Source organism: Callospermophilus lateralis, chromosome 2 (assembly GCF_048772815.1).
Source record: "Callospermophilus lateralis isolate mCalLat2 chromosome 2, mCalLat2.hap1, whole genome shotgun sequence".
In the NCBI taxonomy this organism is placed as follows: domain Eukaryota; kingdom Metazoa; phylum Chordata; class Mammalia; order Rodentia; family Sciuridae; genus Callospermophilus; species Callospermophilus lateralis.
The window spans coordinates 13,541,316-13,568,558 of NC_135306.1; the positions used below are offsets into that span (position 1 = coordinate 13,541,316).

Here is a 27,243-nt window from a genome sequence, read left to right on the forward strand (position 1 = left end):
TTACTGAGTTTTTGCTGGTGGTCCCTCAGGTTCTCTCTACATCAAGCTCTCTGATTCTTCTTTTTGTCTCATACCCGTGATCTGACTATGAACACCTATAAGGCTCAGTCTCTGGATTGGTCTTTTGCTGTCTCCTTACTTGGTGAACAGGTTTTGCTGAGACTGGGGCCACTGCTAAGAAGCAACATGCTTCCTTCTTCCTCCTCAGTCCTTTGCAAAAGCTGTTTCCACAAAGGCATCCACATAGGAGCCTTCTGTGTGGGTTTGGAAACTCCTGAGGTCTAAATTCCACTCCGCCCCTCAGAACCAAGATCCATGTCCTTACTGTGGGGAAAAAATGAATGAGTGCGGGGAGCCAGGGAGAGAAAGAGTAAGTCCATGGGCTCCTAGAGATGATATAGAGACCCGTGCAGATCATTAGACTTCAAATATGCTTGCCATTTCCTTAGGTGGATTTTCTGAAGAGGCAGAAGTACCTGGCGTCAACTATGTTCTCTCTCCCTACAAACTGAACTTGGTTGCTACTCCTCTTTTCTTGAAGCCTGGGATTCCATATTCTATCAAGGTAGGTCATTTGCTTCTGCTGTGTCTGAGTGCCTTTCTGTGGGTCTCACTTTCTCTCTCTGCCATCTCTGGGCACACCCTGTTTGGTCTCTCCTCTGTCTATGTTGCTCTCTGTCCTTCCCATTTGGACTTTCTGTCTCTATCTTCTGCACTTTTTGCTCCCTTTTTTATTGTTTCTTTTTAAAATGCTAATAGTATAGAGTCAAAGCATCCTTTTCATGTTTATTGTATTTATTATTGTATTCAGTATTTTATTTAAAATAATGTTATATATTTCATCTTTAATTTAGAACGTCTAGAGCATGATATTTTAATTTTTTCTTTGAAAACATTTTTCTTTTAATAATATTCTCTTACATACATATACAATATATACTATATTATCACATAATATACAGTGATATGTAATATATTACACAATAAAATATTTGAAATATAATATTAAATTTTATGTCACATATAAAAATAACATAAAACATCATTATATAATACATGTATGAAGATGTGAATTTGGTGTCAACATACCTTACATACAAACAGAGATATGGTAAATGGTGGTATAAAGGTGTATTAAGAATTGTATGCAAAAAAAAGTAAAAGAGCTCGTGTATAATGGCATATGTTGGTGTGCACATACTTTATATACAGAGTTACAAAAATTGTGCTGTGAATGGATAATTATGAATGTAATGCACCTCACTATTGTCATGTATGTAAGAAATAAATTTTAAAAAGAAAAAAATAAAATAAAGCAAAAGATATCCTTTTGGAAATAATATATGCATGGTGGTGCAAGGTAGAGGTTAATAAAAAAATGTTATTTATTGTTTCTCATACACAAAAGAATCATTCCCAGAAGCCATTGCTTCATTTTCTCCATTATCCAGTTCCAATATAATTAAAGAAATGCAGAAGGTGGATCACATAGATCTTGCCACATCTTCTTGGTTGGCATAATGAAATGATATTTACGTTCTGAGTCAGATTGATATGTGGAGGAATCCATTCAAGATGATTAAAGTAAATATAATTTAACATTTCTATATGTCGAGAACACAATCTTATTGAATTAACAACCACAATGAATTTATGTGTTTGTAGAGAGGAAGGAAAAAGATTCAGACTTGTTGGGCTTTCAAGGTCATGATGAGTTGTTGACGTGGATGGAATTGTTCTGACAAACAGGTGCAGGTTAAGGATTCTCTGGAGCAGTTGGTAGGTGGGGTCCCTGTAACCCTGAATGCACAAACCATCGATGAAAACCAAGAGATGGCTGACTTGGAACCACAGAAGAGCATCACACGTCCCAGTGATGGAGTAGCCTCGTTTGTGGTTAACCTCCCATCTGGAGTGACGGCACTGGAGTTTGATGTGAGCTGAATCTCCAGCTATATTTTCTAGGACAGTGTGTACTTTTGACTTTTTGTTTTGGCAAGTGTAGAGAACAGATGTGGCAGATTTTATACATGAGTCCAGTGAACAGTTTTACAATTCTGAAAACAAACCAAATGACAAGAGACACTCTTCTGTTTCATTGAATGGTCCTTGAGGAAGATCAATCAATCCATATTTTGTTTCCAATAAAAGTATATTAGAGGGGCTGGGGTTGTGGCTTGGTGGTATAGCGCTTGCCTAGCACGTGTGAGGCCCTGAGTTCAATCCTCAGCACCACATAAAAATAAATAAATTAAATAAAGGTATTGTGTCCAACTACAACTAAAAAATAAATATTTTTTAAAAGCATATTAGAATCCAGAAACTTCAGAATAGGTATAGCAGTGGACATCAATGGTAGGAATCCCCTCCCCCAACACACCCATTCTTTCAGGGCCATACAAGGGTCAAATATGGAACCTTCCCTTTTCTCTAATGCACAAACCACTCTGCTTTAGGGTTCAATCATCTTCTCTCCCAGCAAATAATGTTTAGGTTCCCAGTCTCAACCCAGGTATAACTAACTACACAGATCAATGACTGCAGCATGCACAGATTCACTATCATCTACTGAGCCCTTACTGAAATACTTAGGCATTGTGCTAAGAGATTTCTGAGGAACAAATTCATTTATCAGCAGTAAGAGTTGGAAAATATCATCTTTGCCATTTTGTGTCAGAGGAAAGGAGACTTCTACCTCTGTTTTGATCAAATAACTTGTCCAGAATTAATAAGTGGCAGTACCAGGATGCAAACTGATGTGTACCTGACCCCAGATCACAAGCTAGTAATCTTTCTGCTGTCTGAAGGCAGATTTTCCTGCCACAATACCACAGATGGTATCTGTCATCATAGATGACACTGTGATGACACTAACTTCTAACTTCTGCCCCCAGTGCTTGAGTTGGTGCTACCTCCCACCAATTTCCCTCTCCTTCCTCAATCCATGCCCTCCCATCCCCAAAAAGAGTAGTCAAGCTCACATGGTATTTCAGGAAGGGAGCCAGTGTTTGTTCCTGGAGCATCTTTCTCTGCATTTCACCAGACTTTTCCACCATGGCCCACAATCCCATCATTATTTTCCATAGTCTTTACAAAGTTACTTGATACTGCAGCTGTACAAACACTGGAGTGCTGGAACCTCCCCCTCCCAACCCACTTCCCTTTGGTATTTTGTATCCTGAAATTCAGAAATTTAAAAAGCAAAGAATTGGAAAGTTGTTTTATAAAAGTATGACTCACCATCCAAATGAATTTTTGAAAAATTTTCCTTTTCAGGTCAAAACTGATGACCCAGATCTTCCAGAAGAAAATCAGGCCAGCAGAAATTACCAAGCAATCACTTACTCATCACTCAGCCAAAGTTACCTTTATATTGATTGGACTGGAAACTATAAGCCTCTGCTAGTAGGAGAATATCTGAATATTATTGTTACTCCCAAAAGTCCGTATATTGACAAAATAACTCACTACAATTTCTTGGTAAGTATAATAATGATAGATTTACATCTCATTCACCCACCTGGAAAAATATCTTAGGTTTAGAGAAGCACTGGAATGGTTCTTTACATTTGTAAATACAAAGCACTTTCAATAAGATCACTTATGGGCTGGAGATGTAGCTGGGGTAGATCACTTGCCTACCATGCCAAGTCCCTGGATTCAATTCCCAGCACTGCACACACACACACACACACACCATCTAATTTGAATATCAACTTTTCAAAACCTTTTCACATAGTGCACGATTTTCATAACCATTTCACAGATGAGGAAGTTGAGGTGATATGATTATGTGATATGACTTACCATGGTCACTTAGCTCAGCTGAGAAAGATTTGACTTGAACCAAGGACCTCTATTTCCTGATCTGATAACTCTTCTCGGCAAAGAGAGCCTGATTCAATGACATCACCTCTGCTGTTTCATAGCCAAAAAAATATACTCCTGCACCTAGTTCAAATATGTGCATTTCACTGGCCCAAAATGGGGGGATCCAAATCCAGCTCTGAAGAGTCGTGTCTTATTGACCCTGCTATTAGCAACATCACTATTGTAACACCCACATTTGACAGGAGATGGAGCAGTCAGGTCTGTTGGTGAAGCCAAGGAAAGAAAGTGCAAAAAATGTCAAGGGCTTCCTGCAGTCACCAAAGACATAGAATGAATCGTTCCACAGGCCAGGTCAAGCAGGTGGTGAGGCTCTTTGAATAATTTTGAGGAAGAAATAGAAAAATAAATGAGGACCATACAAAAATATTGACTGATGAAGAACAGGGAAACAGCTTATGGATTACTATTCTAAAACCATGTAAGCAGTCCTGTTCTCCAAAGACACAATTTTTTAAAATGTTTTTTTATTGGTCAATTAAAGGGATTAAGAAAAAACTTAACCCTCCCACTTAGAATCAAATCTATGCTTAAAACCTGAATCCCCCCAAAAGATGCCCTCCACCAACTTGTCTTTTTTTTTTTTTTAATCGATGAAACAAAGGAGGGTTTAGTGACAGTATGTGATTCAAACAGATTTGGTTTCAAATTTTAGCTCTTTAATTTCTAGATATGTCATTTTTCAACTAAAATCAGTATGACTTTTTATATTTTTATTTTGTTTTTTTCAGTCTGACTTTGTTAGTTTCTGAGCCTCAGGTTCTCCAATGGGGATACTATGCCTATCCCACTATTGTACTATAAGAACTAAAGGAGCTAAATAAAGGTCAAAGTGCCTGGCATATAGTAGGAATATACATACTTTTTTTTCCTCTAATTTCCATCCTGATGCACAGGTTTTGTTTTTATACTTATTTTCACTGCTGCTATTCATTTTTAGATTTTATCCAGGGGCAAAATTGTACACTTTGGTACAAGAGAGAAGATTCTAGATTCAACTTATCAAAGTATAAACATCCCAGTGACTCAGAACATGGTTCCTTCCGCTCGACTTCTGGTCTATTACATTGTCACAGGAGAGCAGACTGCAGAATTAGTGTCCGACTCAGTCTGGTTAAATATTGAAGAGAAGTGTGACAATCAGCTCCAGGTGAGACACAAATTATATATCACAACTAATTTTTTTTTTTAATGAAAGTTGTCAAAGCGGCTGCCTCTGAACAGTTCTGTCACATACAAATGTTCTTTTTCACGTGAACTTCTAGGTTCATCTGTCTCCAGATGCCGATGCATATTCTCCAGGCCAAGACGTGTCTCTTAACTTGGCAACTGAGTCAGAGTCGTGGGTGGCAGTCACAGCAGTGGACAGTGCTGTGTATGGAGTCCAAGGAAAATCCAGAAAGCCCATGGAAAGGGTTAAGTAGTGCTGTTCTGGGGTCGCTGCGGGAGGTGTGGCTCAGTGCAGCCTTCAGCAGGGTGGCCACCAGGCAGGTTGGGGGAGAGTTTGGGCAACACAGCCTGCTTCTCCACAAGGTCCTCAGCACAGTGGGTCTTAGGAAGGTCAACCACTCTCAGCAAATATCCGAAGCACAAGTCAGTGCTTTTTTGCTTTCCAAATACAGATCCAAGCACTTTAAAAACACATGATCATGGTAGCAATTGTATTTATGGGGCAAAAGCGCCCTCAACTCAGAGAGCTGGAGGATTTGGGGCAGCATGTGGTGGTGGGGACAGAAGCAGCACAAGAGAAGCCCAGACACAAAATCTTTGGGTTGGTTTATTTAACTCAATAAATCTGTGGTGCAGAAGAATTTGACAATGACTCAATTCCCTAAGTCCCCATTTATTTCCACTACACTCAGCTATTATTGTCTTGGCTTGGGTTTGCTTGAATAAGGGAAGACAAACTAAGAAACTGCAAAGTTAAAACTACTCACAGAGGAGAGGATATTTGAAGTCAAAATTCAAACTGAAATAAGCCCCCAGATCAGTCCTTCTCCACAAGAGCCTTCTCTTGGAAACATAAGAGGGCATGTTCTTTTTCTATTTAGCAACTAAAAATTAGTTTAATGACTCACCCCTTTGTGCTTTCACCTATTCATTCGTTTTAGACATTGATTGCAACATGTACTTTATGTACAAAACACTCTGGGTCAATTTCTAAGAATTTTCAGTCTTGGATGAATTTTGAATAGGTATGTATTTATAAATATAAAATCACAAACTAAAGGAATAGAGATGGGAGATTTGGTTCTGGTCCTTGGAAAAACCTGTGCCCTGTGCATCTCACAGGTTGTGCTAACCACTCAATGGCCAGTACCTTTAGTTCTTCACACACCTGAAGAAGCTCATCCTTTTGCCTTTCTGGACAGGCTTTCCAAGCTCTAGAGAAGAGTGACCTGGGCTGTGGGGCCGGTGGTGGCCGAGACAATGCAGATGTGTTTCATCTGGCTGGACTCACCTTCCTCACCAATGCGAATGCAGAGGACTCCCAAGACAATGGTAAAGCCTGCGTTTATCACTGAGATTGACTTTGATCATTTGCTTCCCAACTCTCCTTTTTGTCCCTCTTCCAGAATATTCCCCACAATGATCTTAGAAGGCTATGACTACTAACTCCTCTGTATAAGGTGTTCCAGCGGCCTTCAAGATAAAGAACAAGTTCTTTAGCACAGTACTCAACGCCTTCTGTGATCTTCTCCCGGATCTTCCAACAATTTCTCACCCTGCTGTTCCTGCCTGTCTACACAGCACCAGGTGTAGCTCTGAGCTGCTGCTGTGCTCTTCAAACCTTTGGGCCTTTACTCATGGGGACTGCTTTTCCCTTTATTAGCCTGGAGAAGCAAGCAGAAGAATCTTCTCCTCTAGGGGGCCTCTTCCCCACACAGAATTGATCACTCCCTTCTGCTTTAATAGGAGGGTCTTGTAGGGACCAGGTCTATCTATAACATGACAGCACTGGGTCATTCATATCCTCACACTCAGTTATAGTCCTGTCTCACCCACAGCCATGTGGGCTCTTCCCAGGCAGCGACCACATCTTAATCACTGTTCTGTGGTTTTAAAATTGTTCATAATTATACTTGATAACTGTGGTATTCATGTTTGTATTTGTAATAACCTAGCTTGAAAAGCAAATAAGAAAAATCTTGACCTTGAAGCTGGAGATCACTTTGGGTAGTATGGCCATTTCGACAATATCAATTCTGCTAGTCCAAGAACGTGGGCAACCTTTCCATCCTCTGATGTCTTCTTTAATTTCTTTCTTTAGTGTTCTATAATTTCATGATAAATATTTTTCAGTAAGATTTATTCACAGTGTTTTATTTTTGGTTTTTGGTGGGCTGTTTTATTTTGTTTTGTTTTTAATATTTTTAGTTGTAGATGGACACAATCCTTTATTTTGTCTAGTTATTATTTTTTTAATGTGGTGCTAGGGATCGAACCCAGTGCCTCATGCATATGAGGCAAGCACTCTTCCCTCTGAGCCACAACCCGGGCCTTTGTTTTGTTTTGGGGGGCTATTGTGAATGAAATTGTTTTCCTGATTTTTGTTTCATCAGTTTCAATATCAGTGCATAGAAAAACTATTAATTTTTATGTTGATTTTTGTATCCTGCTTTGCTAAATTTATTTTTCAGCTGTAGAAGTCTTCTGGTAGAGTTTTTTGGGTCTTCTAGGTAAAGAATCATATCATCTGCAAACAAATAATTCAACTTCTTTTTCTATTTCTATCCCTCATTTCCCTCTCTTGTCTGGTTGCTCAGGTTACAGTTTCAAGTATGTTGTTGAATAGGATTGATAGGAATGTCTTGATCCTGATTTTAGAGGAAATGCTTTCCAGTTTTTCCCTTTTGAGAATGATGTTGGCTTTGGTTTTGTCATTTATAGCCTTTAGGATGGTTGAAGTAACTTCCTTCTATTCCTATTACTGTTTTTAACATGATTGGGTTCTGGATTTTTTGTATCTATTGAGATGGCTTTTCTGTATCTCTTGAGATGATGTTTGTCCTTAATTCTATTTATGAATTCTACTTATGAAGTACTTTTATTGATTTGGGTATGCTGAACCAAGCTTGGATCTCTAGAGTGAAACCAGCTGCATCATGATGTACCATCTCCTTAATATATTTTTGAATGAGGATGACTAATATCTTATTTAGGATTTGCTCACTCTAAATGCTTAGGTAGTTCTCAATAACCAGTGAGTCCATAAGTTTCCAGATTCAAGACCAAATTCAGATAAAACAAACTATATGACACCATGCCATGATCTCCACTGTGATAAATAAGTCACATTATGATGTGTAATGCACAGTGCCCAATCCAGAGTAAGCAAGAAGTAACACAATTTGTTAAATGAACGAGTTGTGAATGTTTTAAGTACTTAGGCCCATGCAATATTTCTTTTAGCTTTTATTCCCTCTTTCTTTTATTTTTTAATTACACAGATAAACCTTGTAAAGAAATTCTCAGGCCAAGAAGAGATCTGCAACAGAAAATAAAGGAACAAGGTACTCTAAGAGTTTCATGTGATTGTAGAAAGTTCATGGTCATATCATCCAAAAACTGGAGAAAATGAAATATCATGTAATTTCCCTTAACTCAAATAGAATGGGTGAAAATAAAGATATGGGTGTTCAACTTGCCTCACTCAGAAAGATTAATCCAAATATATCCAGTAGTCCCATTTGCTATAAGCCCTAATATGAAAATAAGTCTTTATTACTTTTATCTCTAAAATCTACAATATGAGCTTTGATTTGTCACAAATATTTCCTCACTGACACATCATACTCTTCCATTTTATTCAGAAAAATATCCATGATTTGATTAACTCTGGGGCATATGTAGACATCTGTTTCTTTGCTGAATCTTATCCAGTTATCTGGTCAAGCCTCTTACTTCACAGACCAAGAAACTGAGGCACGAAGACTCAATGTAGATTTATTTTTTATCCTTCCACATTTTTTATTTGTGCATTATGTTGTACAATTGTGCATTATAGTTGTATAATGATAGAATTTGTTGTTATCACATATTTGTACATACATACAAAATAACAACATAATTTGGCCAATATCACTTCCTACTACTTTCCCCTTCCTCTCAATATATAGCTAATAGCTAAGCATTTTGGATTATTCTTTGGAAAATAATTCTAATGGGAATTAATTTAAATTGTTATATGACAGTTGATCATTTTATAGTACAAAGAACATCAATCTGAGAGTCCAGAGCCTGAGTTCAGCTAGTGATCATGTTTATAGTAACTTGCATATGAGCTACTGTAATTCTAACCTTCATTCTGTGTTCTAATGTTATGAAAGGAGAGAGGTTGATTAACCTGAGCCCTTACAATGAAGGATGATGCCACTGGTGAAGGTCTGCACATATGTCATATAAGAAATGTTTCAAAAAGTAGGATATTTAGCTTATATAAGGAAATTCCTGTATAATAATGATAGCTATCTTCAAATATTTAAAGGCCTTCTTGGACACTTAACTTATTATACTCAAAGTATGCTGAACCCTAAGTGCCATTTTCAAAACTTAGTACTTAGCTTAGTTGCAGAAAGCCCTTCAACCATTTAGTGTGAATTGAGATGGACCACCTGGTGGGGTCACCATCTCCCTATTCTAGTCTAATTCCCAGGACAGGCTGGTCAGTCAACTAGGTATGGCTATTGTGGGTAAGAAACCAAATGAGAGATGCTAGGACTCAGTCTGGTCAAAGGCATTTGTATTATTATTCTTTTAGCTGATAAATACAAACATCCCGTGCCAAAGAAGTGTTGCTATGATGGAGCCCGTCGTAATGATGATGAAACCTGCGAGCAGCGGGTCGCACGGATTACCATAGGCCCATTCTGTATCAGAGCTTTCAATGAATGTTGTATCATCGCAAAGAAGTACCGAGATGCAGATCCTCATAAAAATATCCAGTTGGGAAGGCTAAGTAAGTATGACATTTTCTATCAGATTTCTGCCCAATGTGGAGAATTGTGTGTAATTTTATGCTGCTAAGAAAACCAGTTTTTCATGCTGTAGTTAAAAATAGAAACAACTTGTAAAGGCCACAAAAAAAATATGCTGTCATTTTTGGGAATTTGAAGAGATATAGTATAGAGCAGAGCACACTAGTTGAGAACCAACACCCAGTGAAAACCTAAAACCAACTCAGTTTGTAAAAATTAATGACTATTTATTCTCTGTGAGATAAATCCTCAGTTTGTAAATATTAATGACTGTCTATCCTCCAAGCAAGACACTTGGACCAGATAGCTCCAATATGCCTTTGAGTTCTATCATTCTGTAGTGCTGTGGTATTACAACCATTGGAAATTGTTCATAGCTACACTGACCAAATATATAGCAAGAGTGTTTTAAATCTAGCTTAAGGTTAATTGAACTTATAAAAGTTGAAATCTCATTTTAGTTTCAGCCATAATAAATGTTTTCAGAATTTATAAAACTCTTTTTAATGTTTTTAAACTTTTAGGACTTTAATTTATATATCATCTTAAAGAAAATGAACAAAAGGGACTGTGGCTCAGTGGTAGGGCACTTGCCTAGCATGCATGAGGCACTGGGTTCAATCCTCAGCACCACATAAAAATAAAATAATAATAAAGTGAAGATGTTGGGCCCACCTATAACTAAAAAATAAATATTTAAAAAAAGAGTGGGGGAAATTAAAAAAGAAAATGAACAAAAGCACATAGCCTTTAAGAAAACAAAGGAAAGCAAGTGACAGATCCTTCTTTTACCCTGACTTTTGCTTACTTATTATTTTAAACATTGCCCTTCTCAGAAATGGGTGCATTTCTACACAAATAAATGTTATGGCTATTATGAAAACCATGTCATTAGATATATTTGGGTTGTTTTCAATTTTGGGTTTATTACGAGCAGCATCTTGCTAAACAGTCTAGTAATTTTTTTTTTTTTTTTGCTGCCTAGTTTTTCAGTTAAAATAATCTGGTTGGCCTCAGCTACCTGGAATTCCCTCTCTACAGCCCCTTCCTCTCTGGAGGCTCTACCTGTCCTTCTAGACAGCTGTGGAGCCTCGAGTCTTCAAGACCGCCAAGCTCGGCGTGGCCTCCTGTGCTGCCCTGCCTATAAACTGCCTCCAAGCAGTAAGCTGGGGCGATTTTAGGACTCTCTCCCCTCAGGGCTCGTGGTCCTATGCTGTTATGTCCTAAGGACTGAAAACTGTTGCTTTATATATGGTGTAGCATTTTCTAGATTTTTAAGCGAGGGGTAAATCCAGTACACCTTGGATAGAAGCAGAAGTTCTGACCATTTTTATTAAAGTAAATATAAACAAAACATTGAGTTAAGGCAGGGAATCATATAAAATTTGCCTATTTTCTAATATAGACACAATTATTAAAATTGTAGAAGTGAATGTAATTTTATAGATTAACCAGTATCTTGTATAACCTCAGTCAAACTAAACATTTAACACTCTAAGGGAAAAAAATCATAAAGATGTTTTTCTACTTTGTCTTATCAGTGCTGTTAGTGGAGAAATCCTAGGTCTTTTCAGTTCTGTTTTGAAATCACTAAGCAAAATGTTTTATTGGCCTTTTGGAAAACACTTAAGTAATAGATTAACAGACATATTTTAAAATTCATCTTCAAAGAGAATTTATATTGTTTTTCCATAACTGAATATGCTTTTCCCTACTCCCCAGATATAAAGACCCTGTTACCAGTAAGCAAGCCAGAAATTCGGAGCTACTTCCCAGAAAGCTGGTTATGGGAAGTTCATTTTGTTCCCAAAAGGTATTCTACTTCTCTCATGTTCCTCTGGAAAAAAAAAAAAAAAAGTGTGGAAAATGAAAATATTATGGCCAAAAATCTGGATGCTACTCATTCCCCGTAGTTTGCTTTAGAGTTAAGATGATCCCACCATCTGGTCCAGTTTTGTTCTGTTTCGCTTCATGATTTTTTGTTTGTTTGGTTTGGTTTTGTAGAGTATTTTGCTGTGATAATTCCTTCCAGGGCATCATTAATTACTGGTAAAGAATAATACTCTTCCATTCTATTTCATTTTACTTTAGGATCCATTTACTACATGCAGTTGTGTGCTCTACACCATATTAAGCAGCTATTTTTATCTTAATAATAGCTGAACAATAAAATAAACATTAATAAACAAAAAGATTAGTTATTTCCTTGTTAAAGTCTTATTTGAACCGGGCATGGTGGCACATGCCTTTAATCCCAGCAGTTTGGGTGGCTGAAGCAGGAGGATAGCGAATTCAAAGTCAACCTCAGCAATTTAGTGAGGCCCTAAGCCACTCAGTGAGACCCTGTCTCTAAATAAAATACAAAAAAAAAAAAAAAGGCTAGGGATATGGCTCAGTGGTTAAGTACCCCTGGGTTCAATTCCCAGTTCCCCCCCAAAAAAGTCTTATTTGATACATCTTTTTGGGGGTGTATAGGATTGAACTCAAGGGCACTCAACCACTGAGCCACATCCTGAGCCCTATTTTGTGTTTTATTTAGAGACAGGGTCTCACTGAGTCACTTAGCCCCTCGCCATTGCTGAGGCTGGCTTTGAACTCTCAATCCTCCTGTCTCAGCCTCCCGAGACACTGGGATCACAGGTGTGCGCCACCACACCTGGCTTACTTGACACAGCTTAATGGGATGGATGCCTGCACGGTATCGGGCACTGAAAACAGTGATACACAATACTGAGTCTCCAGGCCTCGATATTCCAGGTGGGCTCAAACCTCTGGCTCTCCCACGAGAAGTCAAGGGCCTGTATCCAGAGGGTCTCCTTTTCCTCACTCATGTGGTCTTCCTCCACGCTCTTGGCCATTTCATCTGACATTGCTCAAGCTCACACTTCCAATACTGCCCCCCACCCGACCAGTGATTGCATTAATTACCCTTTCCAATTAAGTCTGTTGCCTGAATCGAAGTATATAATGGTCTGTTTACTTCCTGTCTTTCTCATTAAAATTTGAATACCTTAAGGGCCAAAAACTGAATTCAGATTATTTTTTTATATCCTGGACTAAGATCCTACTTGTAGAGGTATAAAAATAAATGTGCTAAATAAATACATGCTGCCGGGGCTGAGGTTGTGGCTCAGTGGTAGAGCGCTTGCCTAGCATGCTTGAGGCACTGGGTTCGATCCCCAGCATCACATGAACAATTTAATAAAGAAAATAAAGGTATAATAAACATATAAATAAATACATGCTGCTCTGAACTCTCAGTATCCCTCGGTAGAGATATCACAGTGAAATACAATTTATTTCCTTAACAATTTCTTCCACTAGACAACAGAAAACAGAACTAAGAGGGACAAGTGCTGTATGCTTGACTTGTACTTGACACTATGCCTGACTCAAAGCTGGTGCATAAGACCTGGAAATAAATATCCATGCTTAATCAGAAAGTTTTGGTTTTGTCAATTTGTGGTGAGCAGTGTTCAGTTGCATTACTTTGCTTCCCTATTTTAGAATATAGAATAAACATAGTTTTTCTTTGCTTTATATGCTTTGAAATGCATCCTTGAATGCTCACTTTATAATGTCTAAAAACATGGAATAGAATGGAGAGCTGCTGAATGTATTTTTGTTGATGAGTTTTTCCCTAATAGTTAATTTGATTTTGTGTTATGATATTTTTTCTTTCTTCTAAAGTAATAAAAAGCAAAAATGCGGTTACATTGGGTTAATTAATGTTCTACTGCATTTGAACGTCAACCATTTACCTTCCAGGAAACAGCTGAAGTTTGCGCTCCCTGATTCTCTAACTACCTGGGAAATTCAAGGTGTTGGCATTTCATATGGTGGTAAGAAAGCTGAAGTTGAGTGCTCATTGAAGGAGTGGTTCAATTAGCAAGATGTATCCTTGTTACTGTGTATTCAGTGTACCTAGGACTTAGGTAGTGTCATTAAAAAAATAATAATCTTCCTGTATTACCAGGAGACTTAGATATACCCACATCCTTGAGCTGATTGATCTCTCCTTTTGTGCTTCTATTAGCTATCATTTTATACATGCAGGTGTCACATCCCTATTTTCTTTCACTTTTCTCAGTGACTGGGAGCTTGAGTTAGGAATAAATACATGACTTCCCTCTTGGCCCAATGTCCCTTTGTGGTGACGACTTACTTTTATGAATAACTTCAGCACTGGCTTCATTTCTTTATTTACTGTTTTTCTTTTCACAAAATCTTATTTTCCTACAATCAAAATTTTATGCCAATTATTGGAGCCAATCATAAATATCTAAAAGCCTATCATGAATGCTTATTAGTTAATAAGCCCTTTCATGCCTTAAACAGAATTAAACAATTGTTGAACAAATAAAGTTTTCTGTTAATAACTGTTACAATAAAGATCAGCTGGGCCTGATGGTGCATGCCTGTAATCTCAGTCACTGGGGAGGCTGAGACAGGAGGATAGCCAGTTCAAAGTCAGCCTCAATAATTTAGGGAGGCCCTAAGCAACTCAGAAGACCCTGTCTCAAAATTAAAAATAAAAAGACTGGGGATGTGGTTCAGTGGTTAAGTGCTCCTGGATTCAATCCCTGGTATACCCCCCCGCCAAAAAAGAATAAAGATCAATGAGCAGAAAATTTAAGAACATGGATTATAAAACCAAAAAAAACACGATGTAATATTCTTTTTACCTTGAAAATAAAGCCAACATGAGACATGTCAGTACTAACAAAGCATGATGGGAGTTCCCTGATGTGCCCCTGCTGTGCTTTTCCTTTGCACTGAAGGTATGTGTGTTGCTGATACCCTCAAGGCAACGGTGTTCAAAGACATCTTCCTGGAAATGAATATCCCGTATTCTGTTGTGCGAGGGGAGCAGATCCAACTGAAGGGAACTGTTTACAACTACAGGACTTCTGGCATGATGGTGAGTAAGTATTCGTGGTGTGGAAGAAGAAATGGGGTTCTGAGAATGTCCTTGGTGTGATTATCATACGCACAAAAACAGAAATTCAGCTCAGTTCAGCAGTATAACCACGCACTTACAAGGAGTAGAGTACCAGAATGTGCAGCTTGGTACAAGAAGGGATACAGAAGGGAGGAAGGGTTGAGAAGAGTGTTCATGCAACTCCAGAACAAGGTGCCCAAGGGAGTTGGTGTGCTGTGGAGGTTCAGGGAAGGGTGAGTTCATATTTAGTTCATTTCACACCTTTGAGTTCCTTGAGCTCCTTTGCACTAGCTCCTCTTTCTTTGCATCCATTTTAGCTGTTCATATTCATCTTCACTTTGGGGAACTTGTCACCCTCCCTAGTCTTGATTTCCAACACCTCACCTTTGAGTCGTAGCCTCCTTCCTGTCCTTCTGACTCGCTACCCACAGCAGGGTTCTGCAGCACTAGCAACACCTCCAGTCCACAACTTGATCACTTTTTAATTAACCATTGGCCCTCTGCCATTGTTTCTTTAGTCCTTGTACAGGTTACAGTTCGTGAGCCATCATTATAACCACACTGATTAAAATGATGGTGACTCCCTTGAGCCTGTCACTCCAGGGTACAATCCATGAAGGTCCAACCCTGAGGGGACTCACCACTTGTCTCCCCTTTGCCAGCACACCTCAAAAAAAAAGTGTACAGAGGCTGGCTGGTTTCCCTTGAAAATCACACAATCACAAAACTTCCTATGGGAATCCAATGCCGTCCAAAAATCTATCTATTTTTACATCTCCAATTTTATTCTCAGAGTTGACTATTTCAGTAACTCCACCCAAGTTTGATTTATTCACCCTCTAAAGTTTTGAAGAATTATGTATTCCAATGACACATTTTAAGTTGTCATATAAAATTTTTCATTATGAGTTATAATGCCAATCTATTGCTTTTGAAATATTTAAATATATATTTTTAAATAAGACTGTATATCATATTTGAATATATATATAATGTAATCTAAATAACATAGTAAACCATTTTTTAAAAATTTGAATAAGTTCTTAACAGATTATATGTCATTCCTTTTTCTTTATGAACTCATTTTTATTCTACTGTCCTATATTTTATGCTTGAATTTTTCCATTCTATTGATTATCCTATCATACTTTGATGCGGTAAAGATATGACACACATAAAAAATGAAGTATTTTTAAATTCCAAGGTTATAACACTAGATGGCAAAGAATTATGGATTTAGTTACCATTATAAATATCATTAGTGCACAATTGATAAAATAACATGTCATTATGTATTTCTAAAGTCATTAAACAATTGGTCTAGTAACTATGGATAAATAATATTTATTGTTAAAAATGAAAGTAAGCTCAATATAACATCTTTTTTATTTTTCATCCATTCTATCTGCTCTGGTTAAGATGGGGGAATCAGGGGCTTCAGGTGACCCTGAGGTTTTCTTCAGCTCCTAACCCACCAGCTCAGGTTGTCACTGTGTCATGAGGGGGTAAGAAGGAGAGGGAACTTCACATTTTTGAGAAATTCCTCAAAATTAGTTGTTAAATGTTGATGCTTTCTTTTGTTTATCTTGATTTACTTTCGATTTTAAGGATTTAATCTTTTAGGTATAGTTCTTGATTTCATCAGTTCACCAGGTTTTGGAGGGAAGGCTAGAAGTCCATGAGTCCTATTACTAACTCATAATAAATATGAGGAAATGGAAGACGAGAGAAGTCATGCAGTCTGTCCCATGTCACAGTTAATAAGAAAGCCAAGGTTTGAATCTAGGTATTATTAGAGCTAGAGTTTAGTTGTAAAACAGGGTACAAGTGGGAAGTTAATAATATTGGGGAAAAAAAAAGTTGGGGACATATTGGGCAGGACTGTTCATGGACCAAGATATACAGTTTTCAACCTTTCATCAAATCATCATTTAGTGAATATTGGAGGCTGGGCTAAGAGATACAAAGAGGAGTAAAACATGGAGTGCCTGAGCCTGAGGCTCCCACTGTTCCAAACATAAACACACAGAGGGACAACGTAAGGCTCTCAGAACAGCGCAGAGAAGGACAGTAGCTTTGTACCTCACTTAGGAGGTAATGGCCTAAGAAAGGCCAGGCATCTCCAAGCCAGGGCTGAGTTTTCTAGACATCCTTCCCCATCACTCAGCTCCCCAACAGCTTGTGTGTCTGTTAGGAAATCAGAAGCAAGTTTTCTCCCATGCTGAGAACCTAAGGGGTCACCCTAACTTCACTAAAGCCTCAGGGAAAAGCTTGTCTAATCAAATGAAATTCAGGGTAAATGTTCCCAGAGATAAAGTTTTGTTTTTTTTTCTTTTTTCATAAAATGTATGACTCAAGTGATAACATGTGTTGATATGATTTTTCACCGATGATATTTCAGTTCTGTGTTAAAATGTCAGCTGAGGAGGGAATCTGTACCTCAGGAAGCCCAACCATTGACCCCCAGGGGACAAAGTCCTCCAAATGTGTGCGCCAGAGAGTAGAGGGCTCCTCCAGTCACTTGGTGACCTTCAGCCTGCTCCCCCTGGAAATCGGCCTCCACCACATCAACTTTTCCCTGGAGACAGCGCTTGGAAAAGAAATTTTAGTAAAAACATTGCGAGTGGTGGTAAGAAAAGCATTCTTTTTAAACATACCTTTTTTTTTTTTTTCCTAGAAAAAGGTATCAATCACGTATGCTTAAATGATTCAGGTGAGCCGAGGAGAGAAGGAGAAAAACAATAATGTAAATGTCACAAAATATTAACAGTTGAGGAATCTGAATGGAAGTCATTCTGATTTTTTTTTGTACTATTCTTGCAACTTTTCTGTGTGTTTGAAATCATGCTTAGATTTTTTAAATAAAACAACAGCACTTTTTTATTGAAGAAAATATGAATACTGAAAAAAACACAGAAAGGAAAAAAGTCACCAATAATCCCTACACCCAGAGATTCACTATTTTAACAAATTGGTATGTGTCTTCCCGGGTTTCCACAGACAAATTCAAAAAGTGCATCTTGAAATGTACATGTCAGATATCATGCTAGGTTCTGAAGTTAAAGCAAAAATAACACATGACTCTTGTCTTTAAAGAACTTAACTCTCCAATTTATGAATGAGTGAGCAAGCCAAAAAAGGAAGAAAATGATCATTTATTAAATACCATTAATCCCATAGCCTGTTAATCCCATGTTACTATTAAGACTCTCTAATATAATTCGTATCTGTCAATTTAAAACAATGTTAATTTAAACTAAGGTCAGATTCTTGGCAAGGTTCACATTGCTAGTTACTGATAGGTCTCCCTAGGTCTTCATTCTCCAAGCTCTGCTTTCAGTTGTGAAATTCCCTTCTGTGAACCTGGATTGAGTTGTTCTGTGCAAGACCCATTCCTGTGCATCCTTGCCTTGTGGTTTCATGCACAGATTCTGGAGCAAGCTGCTTGGCTTTGACTCTTGGCTCCCCACTTCCAGCAGTGTGACATTGGATATGTATGTTACTCCATCTCTACGTGTGTCAATTTTCTCATTTTTCAAATGGGAGTAATTATAACACCTTCCTCATGGAGTTTTTTAGAGGTTAAAGAGCTAATAAATAGTTAATAAATACCAAGCACTTAGGCAAGTTACCAGCCTATCATAGCTTCCATTTAAGGGCTTGCTCTGATCATTATACAAATAACCATGTAAGCATGCAAGTATTTATACATAGTTTGCTTTTTCAAGAAAAGAGGATTTTTTAAATTGGGAAAGTGGACCCAAAAAAAAGTTGATTCAAGGAATTCAGGTCATATAAATTTGATTATATTCTTAATTGATGTTTTCTGCCTTTACTTTAGCCAGAAGGAGTCAAAAGGGAGAGTTATGCTGGTGTTACTCTGGACCCTCAGGGAATTTATGGTAGGAAAATGATTTTGTATTTTATGTGTTGTCTTTTTGCTCTAGAAATTGAAGTACACATGTAACTTAAAATGCTACTTTTCAAAATGTTAAATGTGTAGAATCAGAAATGTCTGCTTCCTAAATCACTGACTTTATTGATAACATTTTTCATGCTATAAACTGTAGGATTGAGACCAAAGGTTATTCCATTAATTTTAAATGCAAAGCATTGAAATACTAAGAATTGTATGGATTCCCTCATACAACAGTTATTTTATATACATCACAATAATAATTTATATTATTATATTACCATAAGTCTAAAGAAAAAGTCATTTGCATAATTATTTAGCATGCATTATTTGAAAACACAATAATGTTGATCAATTTACAAATCCGTTCCTTATTGCTCCTGATTCCCTGATTATCCCTCAACTGAGATATACAAAATCCTTGAAGCTAGACTCTTATAAACATTTGTGTATTAAGTCAACACCTACACACAAATATACAATATATATTTCTGAATTTTTTAGAATGTGCTTTGTGAACAATTTTTTAGAATGTGCTTCTCAACAAGGGAAGACAGACTGTCTTTCTTCATATTAAGTTGTTACAATTTACCTTCTTGTCATATTCAGTCCTTCCTGTTTTCTTTCCATGATGCAACAGTGGGAGAAAAGACATTTGCTTACAATTAAAGACCACTATACTCAGAGTTCTGTTTCCCCAGGGAAAGCAAAGTGCTACTACTTTTACATTTTAAATCAGCTGGGTATCACAAACTGAATAAGGATGACTTCAGAAGAGTAACAACAGAAAGCTCCTTCCAGTGTGCGTGTAGCCACCCAGGCACACACCCACAGAGGACCCTCCTGAGTGGGCTAGGGGTAGAGACACTGGTGTTCTGAGATCTGAGGCCTGGGGCAGGGCCGTCGAGCCTCAGAGCCTCCGTGTCCTTTCACCAACAGTGCTGCCTATCCTGACATTATTGCAAGAAAAATCCCAGCCCCGTCTTATTTGTCCTATGTGTAAACAGTAGGGTCAAAGAGAGGAATGATCTTTTTATCTAGAATGAATCCCTCTAGGAAATTTCTTAGTTTAAAACTTCTGGGCTGGGGATATGGCTCAGTTGTGGGGCACTAGCCCAGCATGCACAAGGCCCTGGATTCCAACCCGGCACTGGGAAGGGAAACAAGTCTACGCCTCTTTCCCATCTTGTCATGTGACCTTTTTTCCTTATAATTTTAGGCAACTTAGATTCAGGCAGCTTCGTTGCCTTCTAGGAAGCCAAAGAGGGTTAAGATGGAAATCAGTTCTATCCAGTTATCTTATAGAGTTTATTAATACTTCCAATATTTATATATTGAAATTGCTATTCCACAGTGACACTCTACAGAATTCAGTGTTTTAGAAATAATCAGGATGAACCTGAAAAAGTACATGGATGATAATAATGTTAAAAGAAATATGAAAATATGTGCATGGGTGAGGGAGAATGGGGTCTCACAGCACACTGGGAAGTATTAGCCTTTAAAAATCTGGATAAGCATTTATCTGGACTATATAGTGGGACTGCTGGGTCAAAGGGCACACACATATTTAATGTCATTTACTCTTCAGTATTCCTGTGCTTCTACCAGCACAAGGGTCCTCTTCTCTCCCTAGCTATCACCAATTATTTCTGTTACTTACCTCTGTGAATTGTGTCATTTTTTTGGATGGCTATAAAGTAACATCTCATTGTCATTTTAGTATCGATTATTCTGGTTAATTTTAAGCATCTCTTCATATATTTATTAGCTGTTTAAATTTTCCACCTGCCCATTGCCTATTCACATCTTTTTAACTTTTCCTATTTCCCTTTGGATTTGTCCATTTCTTCTTCATTTTGTCTCTGATATACTTTGAGTAACAGAAAGTCTAAATGGGTTTTGAACAATGATTCTTTATACGGGGATAGTCAAATCCATCATAATTTGTCTGATTTATGATTATTTATTTTGGGATAATCTTTAAGAAATCTTCCTCTACCCTTAGTTCAAAAAGACATCAATGGATATCTCATTCTACTGATTTTACAGATTCAGCTTTTTAGCATTTTAATCTTTCTGAAATCTACCTTTACATGTGATGTCATGATGGTTCTTTGCTCATGATCTCTTAAAAGAAGTAAAATTGACTTCCTGAGTTCTAACTTCCTCCTTTAGCTTTTCCATCTGGTAGCAGAATTGTCAATGAGAATTAAAATAATCAAGAGCAGGTATCAGGGGAGAAAATGGCAGAAGCTCAAATTTAGATATTCACAAACCCCTCTCTATAAATAAGTGCCATGCATCAAGCATGAACTGTATGCCAATCTCTCTATCTACATCATTTCACCTCACACACATCCTTTGAGGAAAAAAGTTATTACCTCCATCCAACTAAGAAACATACTGAATTATAGGTTGTGTCTTGCTCAGTGCCACATATTTTTAGGATGCTCTCTTTGAACTCCAAGCTCCATCAGCCATACTACAAGACTCTTAAATGCCTTCACTGACTTTTATCTTAATGTAATATCCTCAACACTTTTCTTTTTTATTTTTTATTTGTTTTAATTAATTATACATGACAGTAGAATGCACTTATATACTTTGTATCATACATAGATGGGATATAATTTCTCATTTTTCTGAGTATACATATTGTAGAATCACATTGGTCACACAGTCACATACGTACATACAGTAATAACGTCTGTTTCATTCTACTGTTTTTCTTATCTCCACATCCCCTGCCTTCCCCTCCTTTCACTTCCCTCTACTTAATCTAAGGTAACATTATTTTTTTTTTGCATTACATTTCTTAATACACATAAATACCAACTTTTTGTATTTCTGTTTGTATATAAAGTATGTTGACACCCAATTCAAGTCTTCATACATGTACTTCGTATATTGATGTCTATCACATTCCACTAGCCTTGTTAATCCCTCCCGCCCCTCTTCCCTATCTAGATTTCATCTATTCCTCCCATGCTCTCTCTCCCAATTCCACTATGAGTCAACCTCCTTATATCAGTGAAAATATTTGGTATTTCAGGGACACAGCCACATCAATGTTTATAGCAGTTCAATTCACAATAGCTAAACTGTGGAGCCAATCTAGATGCCCTTCAGTGGATGAATGGATAAAAAAAATGTGGCATATATGCACAATGAAATTTTACTCAGCATTAAAAAAGAACAAAACCATGGCATTTGCAGGTAAATGGATGGCGTTGGAGAAGATAATGCTAAGTGAAGTTAGCCAATCCTCCAAAAACAAATGCTGAATGTTTTCTCCTCTGCACTTTTCAAGGCTAATGGAGGAAGAGGTCTCATGAGGAACATTCCTGCATCTTTGGCAAAGCCATGTGGCTCGTCCATTAAATTGCAAACTGTCACTCATTTCTTCAGCATCTTCCATGAGCCAGGGACTTTGTGAACTTCAGTTTGAGTCAGAGAGAGTTCCTGTCCTGAAAGAGCCTTCTTAGCAGGACAACAGGGGGTAGATTCTCTTTCTGGTGACTACAATGGACTCTGCAGTAAAACTTCCTCAGCTCAGATCACAGCTCCATCTGGGGTAGTGGCCTTCAGCCTTTCCAAGCCCAATTTGCTCATCTATAAAATTAAAATAATAAAAATAGACCTAACACACAGAAGTGTTGTGAAGATCCAATGTAATAACACATTTAAAGAATGTAGTGCAGTGCTTGGTAATCATTTTGTGATATAAACCACTGAGTAATTGTAATAGAAAAATTCTCCTGAGACTAGTATGCTAAAACTCTGCTGTTGAGGACATAGAGAAAAAAATAATATCTAAATTAGACTGACAGGGGACAGTGGAAAGAATTTCAGGTTATGCTTCCCAACAGTGTTCAAATAACCTTGACTAAGAAATTACATATTAGTTATTTTTAGAATTCAGTTCCAGGAACAATTTTCTCTCTGGACAAAATGGCTTGCTACCCTATACTAGTGAATAAACTTGATATATTCTATTTATTTCATGTCAGAAAGCTTACAGTCAAATTAAATATTTTATTTAAAAAGATTATATAAGCCTAGGATTTAATTTTCAAAAATCTTGATGATTTTTCTTTCTTTTAAAATTTTAATTGTTATTATTGAAGTCTTTTATTCTGAAAAATTATTTGGCAGTAGGTACCTTATAATAATCTGTAAATAGTCTCTTCCCCGAAGAAGTCTGTAAGTCTCATCATTTTTTAATTTACAGGTGTCATTAGCAGACGAAAGGAATTCCCATACAGGATACCATTAGATTTGGTCCCCAAAACAAATGTCAAAAGGATTTTGAGTGTAAAAGGTAAATTAATAAATCCCATTTTTATTACTTACTTCACTTTGTGCTTCAAACAAAAATCAAATATCCTCGTGATTATTGCATTTATGTTTCTGCAATTCCCTACACACACAGCTCTGCCCTTGAGCGTACCCTGTCGCTTGCTACTCCCACCCCCACACCCCTTTCAAATGCCTGATCGCTTCTGCAGCTGTCTTCTGTCACTCACCTGATTTAAATGGAGGTTATTAACTCTCCCATGATGGAGGGTAAGGGCTGTCATGGGCCCAGAGACCCCACTAAAATGGGGGTGCAGCTGCTTCTGGACTTAAAGAACTTTTCAGGGTCCTAACCAATCGTGCTCCACAGAAAGCTTTGTGATATGTTGCTTTCCTGCAGAAAGACTGGTCCCAGAGGGGCTGTATTACTCTATTTGTGCTGCTATAATAAAATACCTGAACCTGGGGAATTAATAAAGACCAAATATGTATTTCTCACAGTTGTGGAGGTTGGAGGTTGGAGATCATGGTGCTAGCAGTTTGAGTGTCTAGCAAGGGCTGCTTTCTGCTTCCCAAGTGGCCCTGTGTTGCTGCAACCTCAAATGGCAAAAGACAGGGGCAAAATGACAAAAACGTGTGGACAGCTTCCCACACCTCTTTTATAAAGTCATTAATCCCTTCATGAGGACTGAGCCTTCCTGACCTAATCTCCCCAAAGCCTTCTAATACCATCACCTCGGCGGTTAGGGTTCGGCATAGGTTCTGGAGTGGTACACACTTTGAATCCACAGCAGTATCTCTCCCTGCAGTATATTCGCAGATGTGGCATCTTTGATGGGCTCCCCCTGGTCTCTGGCCTTCATAATTCAATAACTTAACACAATATGACAGCATGTCCTGACTGTATTTTATCTCAGACAAATCATTGCTACTGGAAAGGATCTTTTTGATCATGCACAATCCTATTGTTGGATTTATCAGAAAATGTCTTGCCTATGGTTGCACAGGGAGTTATAGCAGAGCGATCCCAGCACTCCCTTCTCCTGCTCTTTGCTTTGCTTCATGGGAGGATAGTTACTATGATTTACAATGGTCTAAATCTATCAGGTTGATTGGCAACCAGTTTGCCATGTTCTCTAAGCAGTAATCTGTCTAGTGTATTATACCATCTACCACTATAAAATAGTAATGTTTTTAAGTCTTTTTTTTTGATACTTTAAAGTTCACATTCCTAACCAGATGATTCTTCTCGTCATTTTTGAGAAGCAGAGTAGAGATGGTTGATCCTCTCTCTTTAGAGTACACTGTTAGATGCTGATGGAAAGGGGATGTGTCTTCTTTGATTTCTTTTGTTTCAGGGCTGCTTATAGGTGAAGTGCTGTCTACTGTTCTGAGTCCAGAAGGCATTGACCTCCTCACCCACCTCCCCAAGGGGAGTGCAGAGGCAGAGCTCATGAGCATTGTCCCTGTATTCTATGTTTATCACTACCTGGAAACAGGGAATCACTGGAACATTTTCCATCCTAACTCGCTAACTAAAAAACAGAACCTGAAGAAAAAAATAAAAGAAGGTAAAAATAATCTATTTTACATAATAATCCAGTGGGTTTCAAGCAAATATTTAATTAAACTAGCATTTAAGTTGTGAATTATATAAAAGCTTAATTATAAAAGATTTTAGGGGGGAAAAACATGAGTTGGACCCTGCTATATAAATAGATACTATTTCTTTAGTATTTTGGCTTAACTTTCCAAAATGCCTGGATGGGAGACAAGACACCTGCATTCTAAACCCTACTGAACACTTCCTTCCTCTTTGAATGAGATTAGAATGTTCTACTTGATAATTGCCAATTCAAGCAATTCCTTTAAGAAGTTCAGTGTTGGCCACAGAGCACATGCTTGCTGCCCAACACCAAATGCAGTTTACTGCTCCCAGGGGCTGATACTCTTTGAGTAGAAATGGAGTTCAGTGGAGCTCTGTGTTCTTTTTCTGGTGCCTCTTAGGGATGGTGAGCATCATGTCCTACAAAAATGCTGACCATTCTTACAGCATGTGGAGGGGTGGAAGTGCCAGCACTTGGTAAGTAGAAGATTTTTTTTTAACTTATATTTCATGTAGTAGTTGATTAATTAAAGAATAGCTATCACAATGGAACTCCGTTCCTCCAGTTGCTCCAACTAAAAGCCTATCTCATTCTTCACTCCTCTTTTTCTCTTATAACACACATCTGATCCTCAAATATCCTTGGCTGCATCTTCAAAATAGATCCTGAATTTGGCTAGCTCTCACCAACTCCATCACACCATCCTGGCCAAGCCAGCATCCTCTCGGGATGATTGCTCTAGCCTCCTCTAGCCTTCCGACTTCAGACTTGGATCCTCTTTGGTCTATACTCAACACAGCAGCTGGAACAACTCTGTTAAAATGCGAATTAGGCCAGGCCATTCAAAACCACTCAGGAGCTTCCCATCTTATCCAGGGTCGAATCCAAACTTTTAACTGAGAGTTAGAAAGCTCTATCTGATCTCCACATCACCTCACCTATATGATTTCTCCACGCCAGGCAGGCTCCCACCTCTGCACCTTTGCACCAAGTGTTCCCTCTGTCTCTTATCCCTCCCAGGTGTCAGCAAGGCTGGTTCTCTTATCTCCTTCAGGTCTTTACCAGAAGTCACCTTCTTAGTGAGGCCCTGCTGTATCATTCTATTTAAAATGGCGACTTGCTTTCATCCCAGCACTTCCTGTCCTTCTCTGTTTGTGTCCATTTTCTCCTTAACATTTAGTACTAACATTCTTACTTATTCCACTGTCTCTCCCATTAGAACATAAGCTGCATGTGGGCAGTTTCAAATGTGCCTAATGCCTGGTACATGTCTGGTTCATACCGCGTGCTCAATAAGTATTTATTCAATAAATTATAACTTCTATAATTCCTATAATTTGAGGGAAAGGTAGTCTGAATAAATTAAAAGTCCACATAGCAGTCTATTTTCAAAAAAATGCTATCATGCTTTGACAAAATACTTAACAAAACATAGCTTATCAACCTTGGTGGGTTCCACTATGTGAAACACATTAAAGGAGTTTATAAATTACAATGATTTAATTTTAGATTTTTCCTTTTAACTATCAAGAGTCCCCAGGATTTCCTCCCTGGTCTCTTATTTCCTGCAGTCTCTCCTTGTGCAATCTCATCTTCGCCCAAGACTTCCATAATTCTATGCTGATGACTCCCTAATTGATGTCTCCAGGCCTAACTTCTCTCCAGAGCTCTGCAGCCCAAGGCCTCAAGCACAGTCTGTGCCCAATTCATTCTCTCCTTCTCAGACACGCTTCTCTGTTCCCTTCACCAGAGCATGACAATGCCCTACCCTCATCCCCACCCGTCAAGTCAGGCTCCTCAGTTGGCTGTTGACCCCTCCCTTTGCTTTTGGATCCAAGTCCAATCAGTTATCATGTGCCACAGATTAGACTTCAGAATTGGGCCCTACCACATGTAGATGGCACATTTTCAAAGACTCATGGGTCCTGGGAGCACACCAACCAGAGGGTAACACTAGGTTACAGGAGTAGAGGGGTGTCAGTGCTGACAGGAAACTGCCACCAGATGAACTGGGAAGCAAGCCTGGAGAACAGAAATCCCGAGAGAAGGTGACGTGACCTCTAGGTCAACACCAGAGCCCTTCAAGAGGTCGGGGCAAGGCGGAGTGGATGGCCTTTAGCCAGAAACAGGAGCACTTGCATGCAATGAGTACTGTCCTTGACTCTGTAAGTTCCTTCAAAGAAATAATATGCATAAGAGGAAACAGCACCTGAATACCCACAAAAATTTTCTGGAAAAACAAAGACCAAAAACAAAAAAAATATCATTCATACTTGAAAAGTATTCATATACAAAAAAGTATACTATTTATATTAACAAAACTCAGAATTGATGATTGTGAACTTTTTTGTGTTCTTTATTATAATTCATAAGAGTCCCTTTTGTGTTTGATTTAAAAAAAAAAGGTTTTCAAAACTAGTATCAAACTAGCTATCATTCTGCAACTTGCCTATTTCCTTCAACATTTAGGTTTTTAGGTCTAGCAACATAGGTAGATCTAGTACATTCCATTCATTGCATGCAGTATTATATTTTACAAATATATCACATATCATATGTTCCTTATCCATTCTCATTTGATGGACAATTTTTCCAGTTTTCAGAAATTACTCT

General features: G+C 38.0%; 1 protein-coding gene across 1 annotated transcript in view; it reads left to right on the forward strand.

Annotated features, from left to right (window-relative positions):
- Positions 1-27,243, forward strand: part of LOC143390733 (complement C5) — an 83,790-nt gene that overhangs the window by 22,124 nt on the left and 34,423 nt on the right. Inside the window, exons 10-25 of the mRNA XM_076843154.2 lie at positions 450-565; positions 1,750-1,935; positions 3,277-3,480; positions 4,829-5,038; positions 5,154-5,303; positions 6,261-6,390; positions 8,340-8,402; positions 9,650-9,847; positions 11,589-11,679; positions 13,635-13,708; positions 14,648-14,787; positions 17,210-17,437; positions 18,650-18,710; positions 22,959-23,048; positions 24,382-24,594; positions 25,031-25,106. Of these exons, the coding sequence (XP_076699269.1) occupies positions 450-565; positions 1,750-1,935; positions 3,277-3,480; positions 4,829-5,038; positions 5,154-5,303; positions 6,261-6,390; positions 8,340-8,402; positions 9,650-9,847; positions 11,589-11,679; positions 13,635-13,708; positions 14,648-14,787; positions 17,210-17,437; positions 18,650-18,710; positions 22,959-23,048; positions 24,382-24,594; positions 25,031-25,106 (2,230 nt within the window). The remainder of the gene's footprint in view (positions 1-449; positions 566-1,749; positions 1,936-3,276; positions 3,481-4,828; positions 5,039-5,153; positions 5,304-6,260; positions 6,391-8,339; positions 8,403-9,649; positions 9,848-11,588; positions 11,680-13,634; positions 13,709-14,647; positions 14,788-17,209; positions 17,438-18,649; positions 18,711-22,958; positions 23,049-24,381; positions 24,595-25,030; positions 25,107-27,243) is intronic.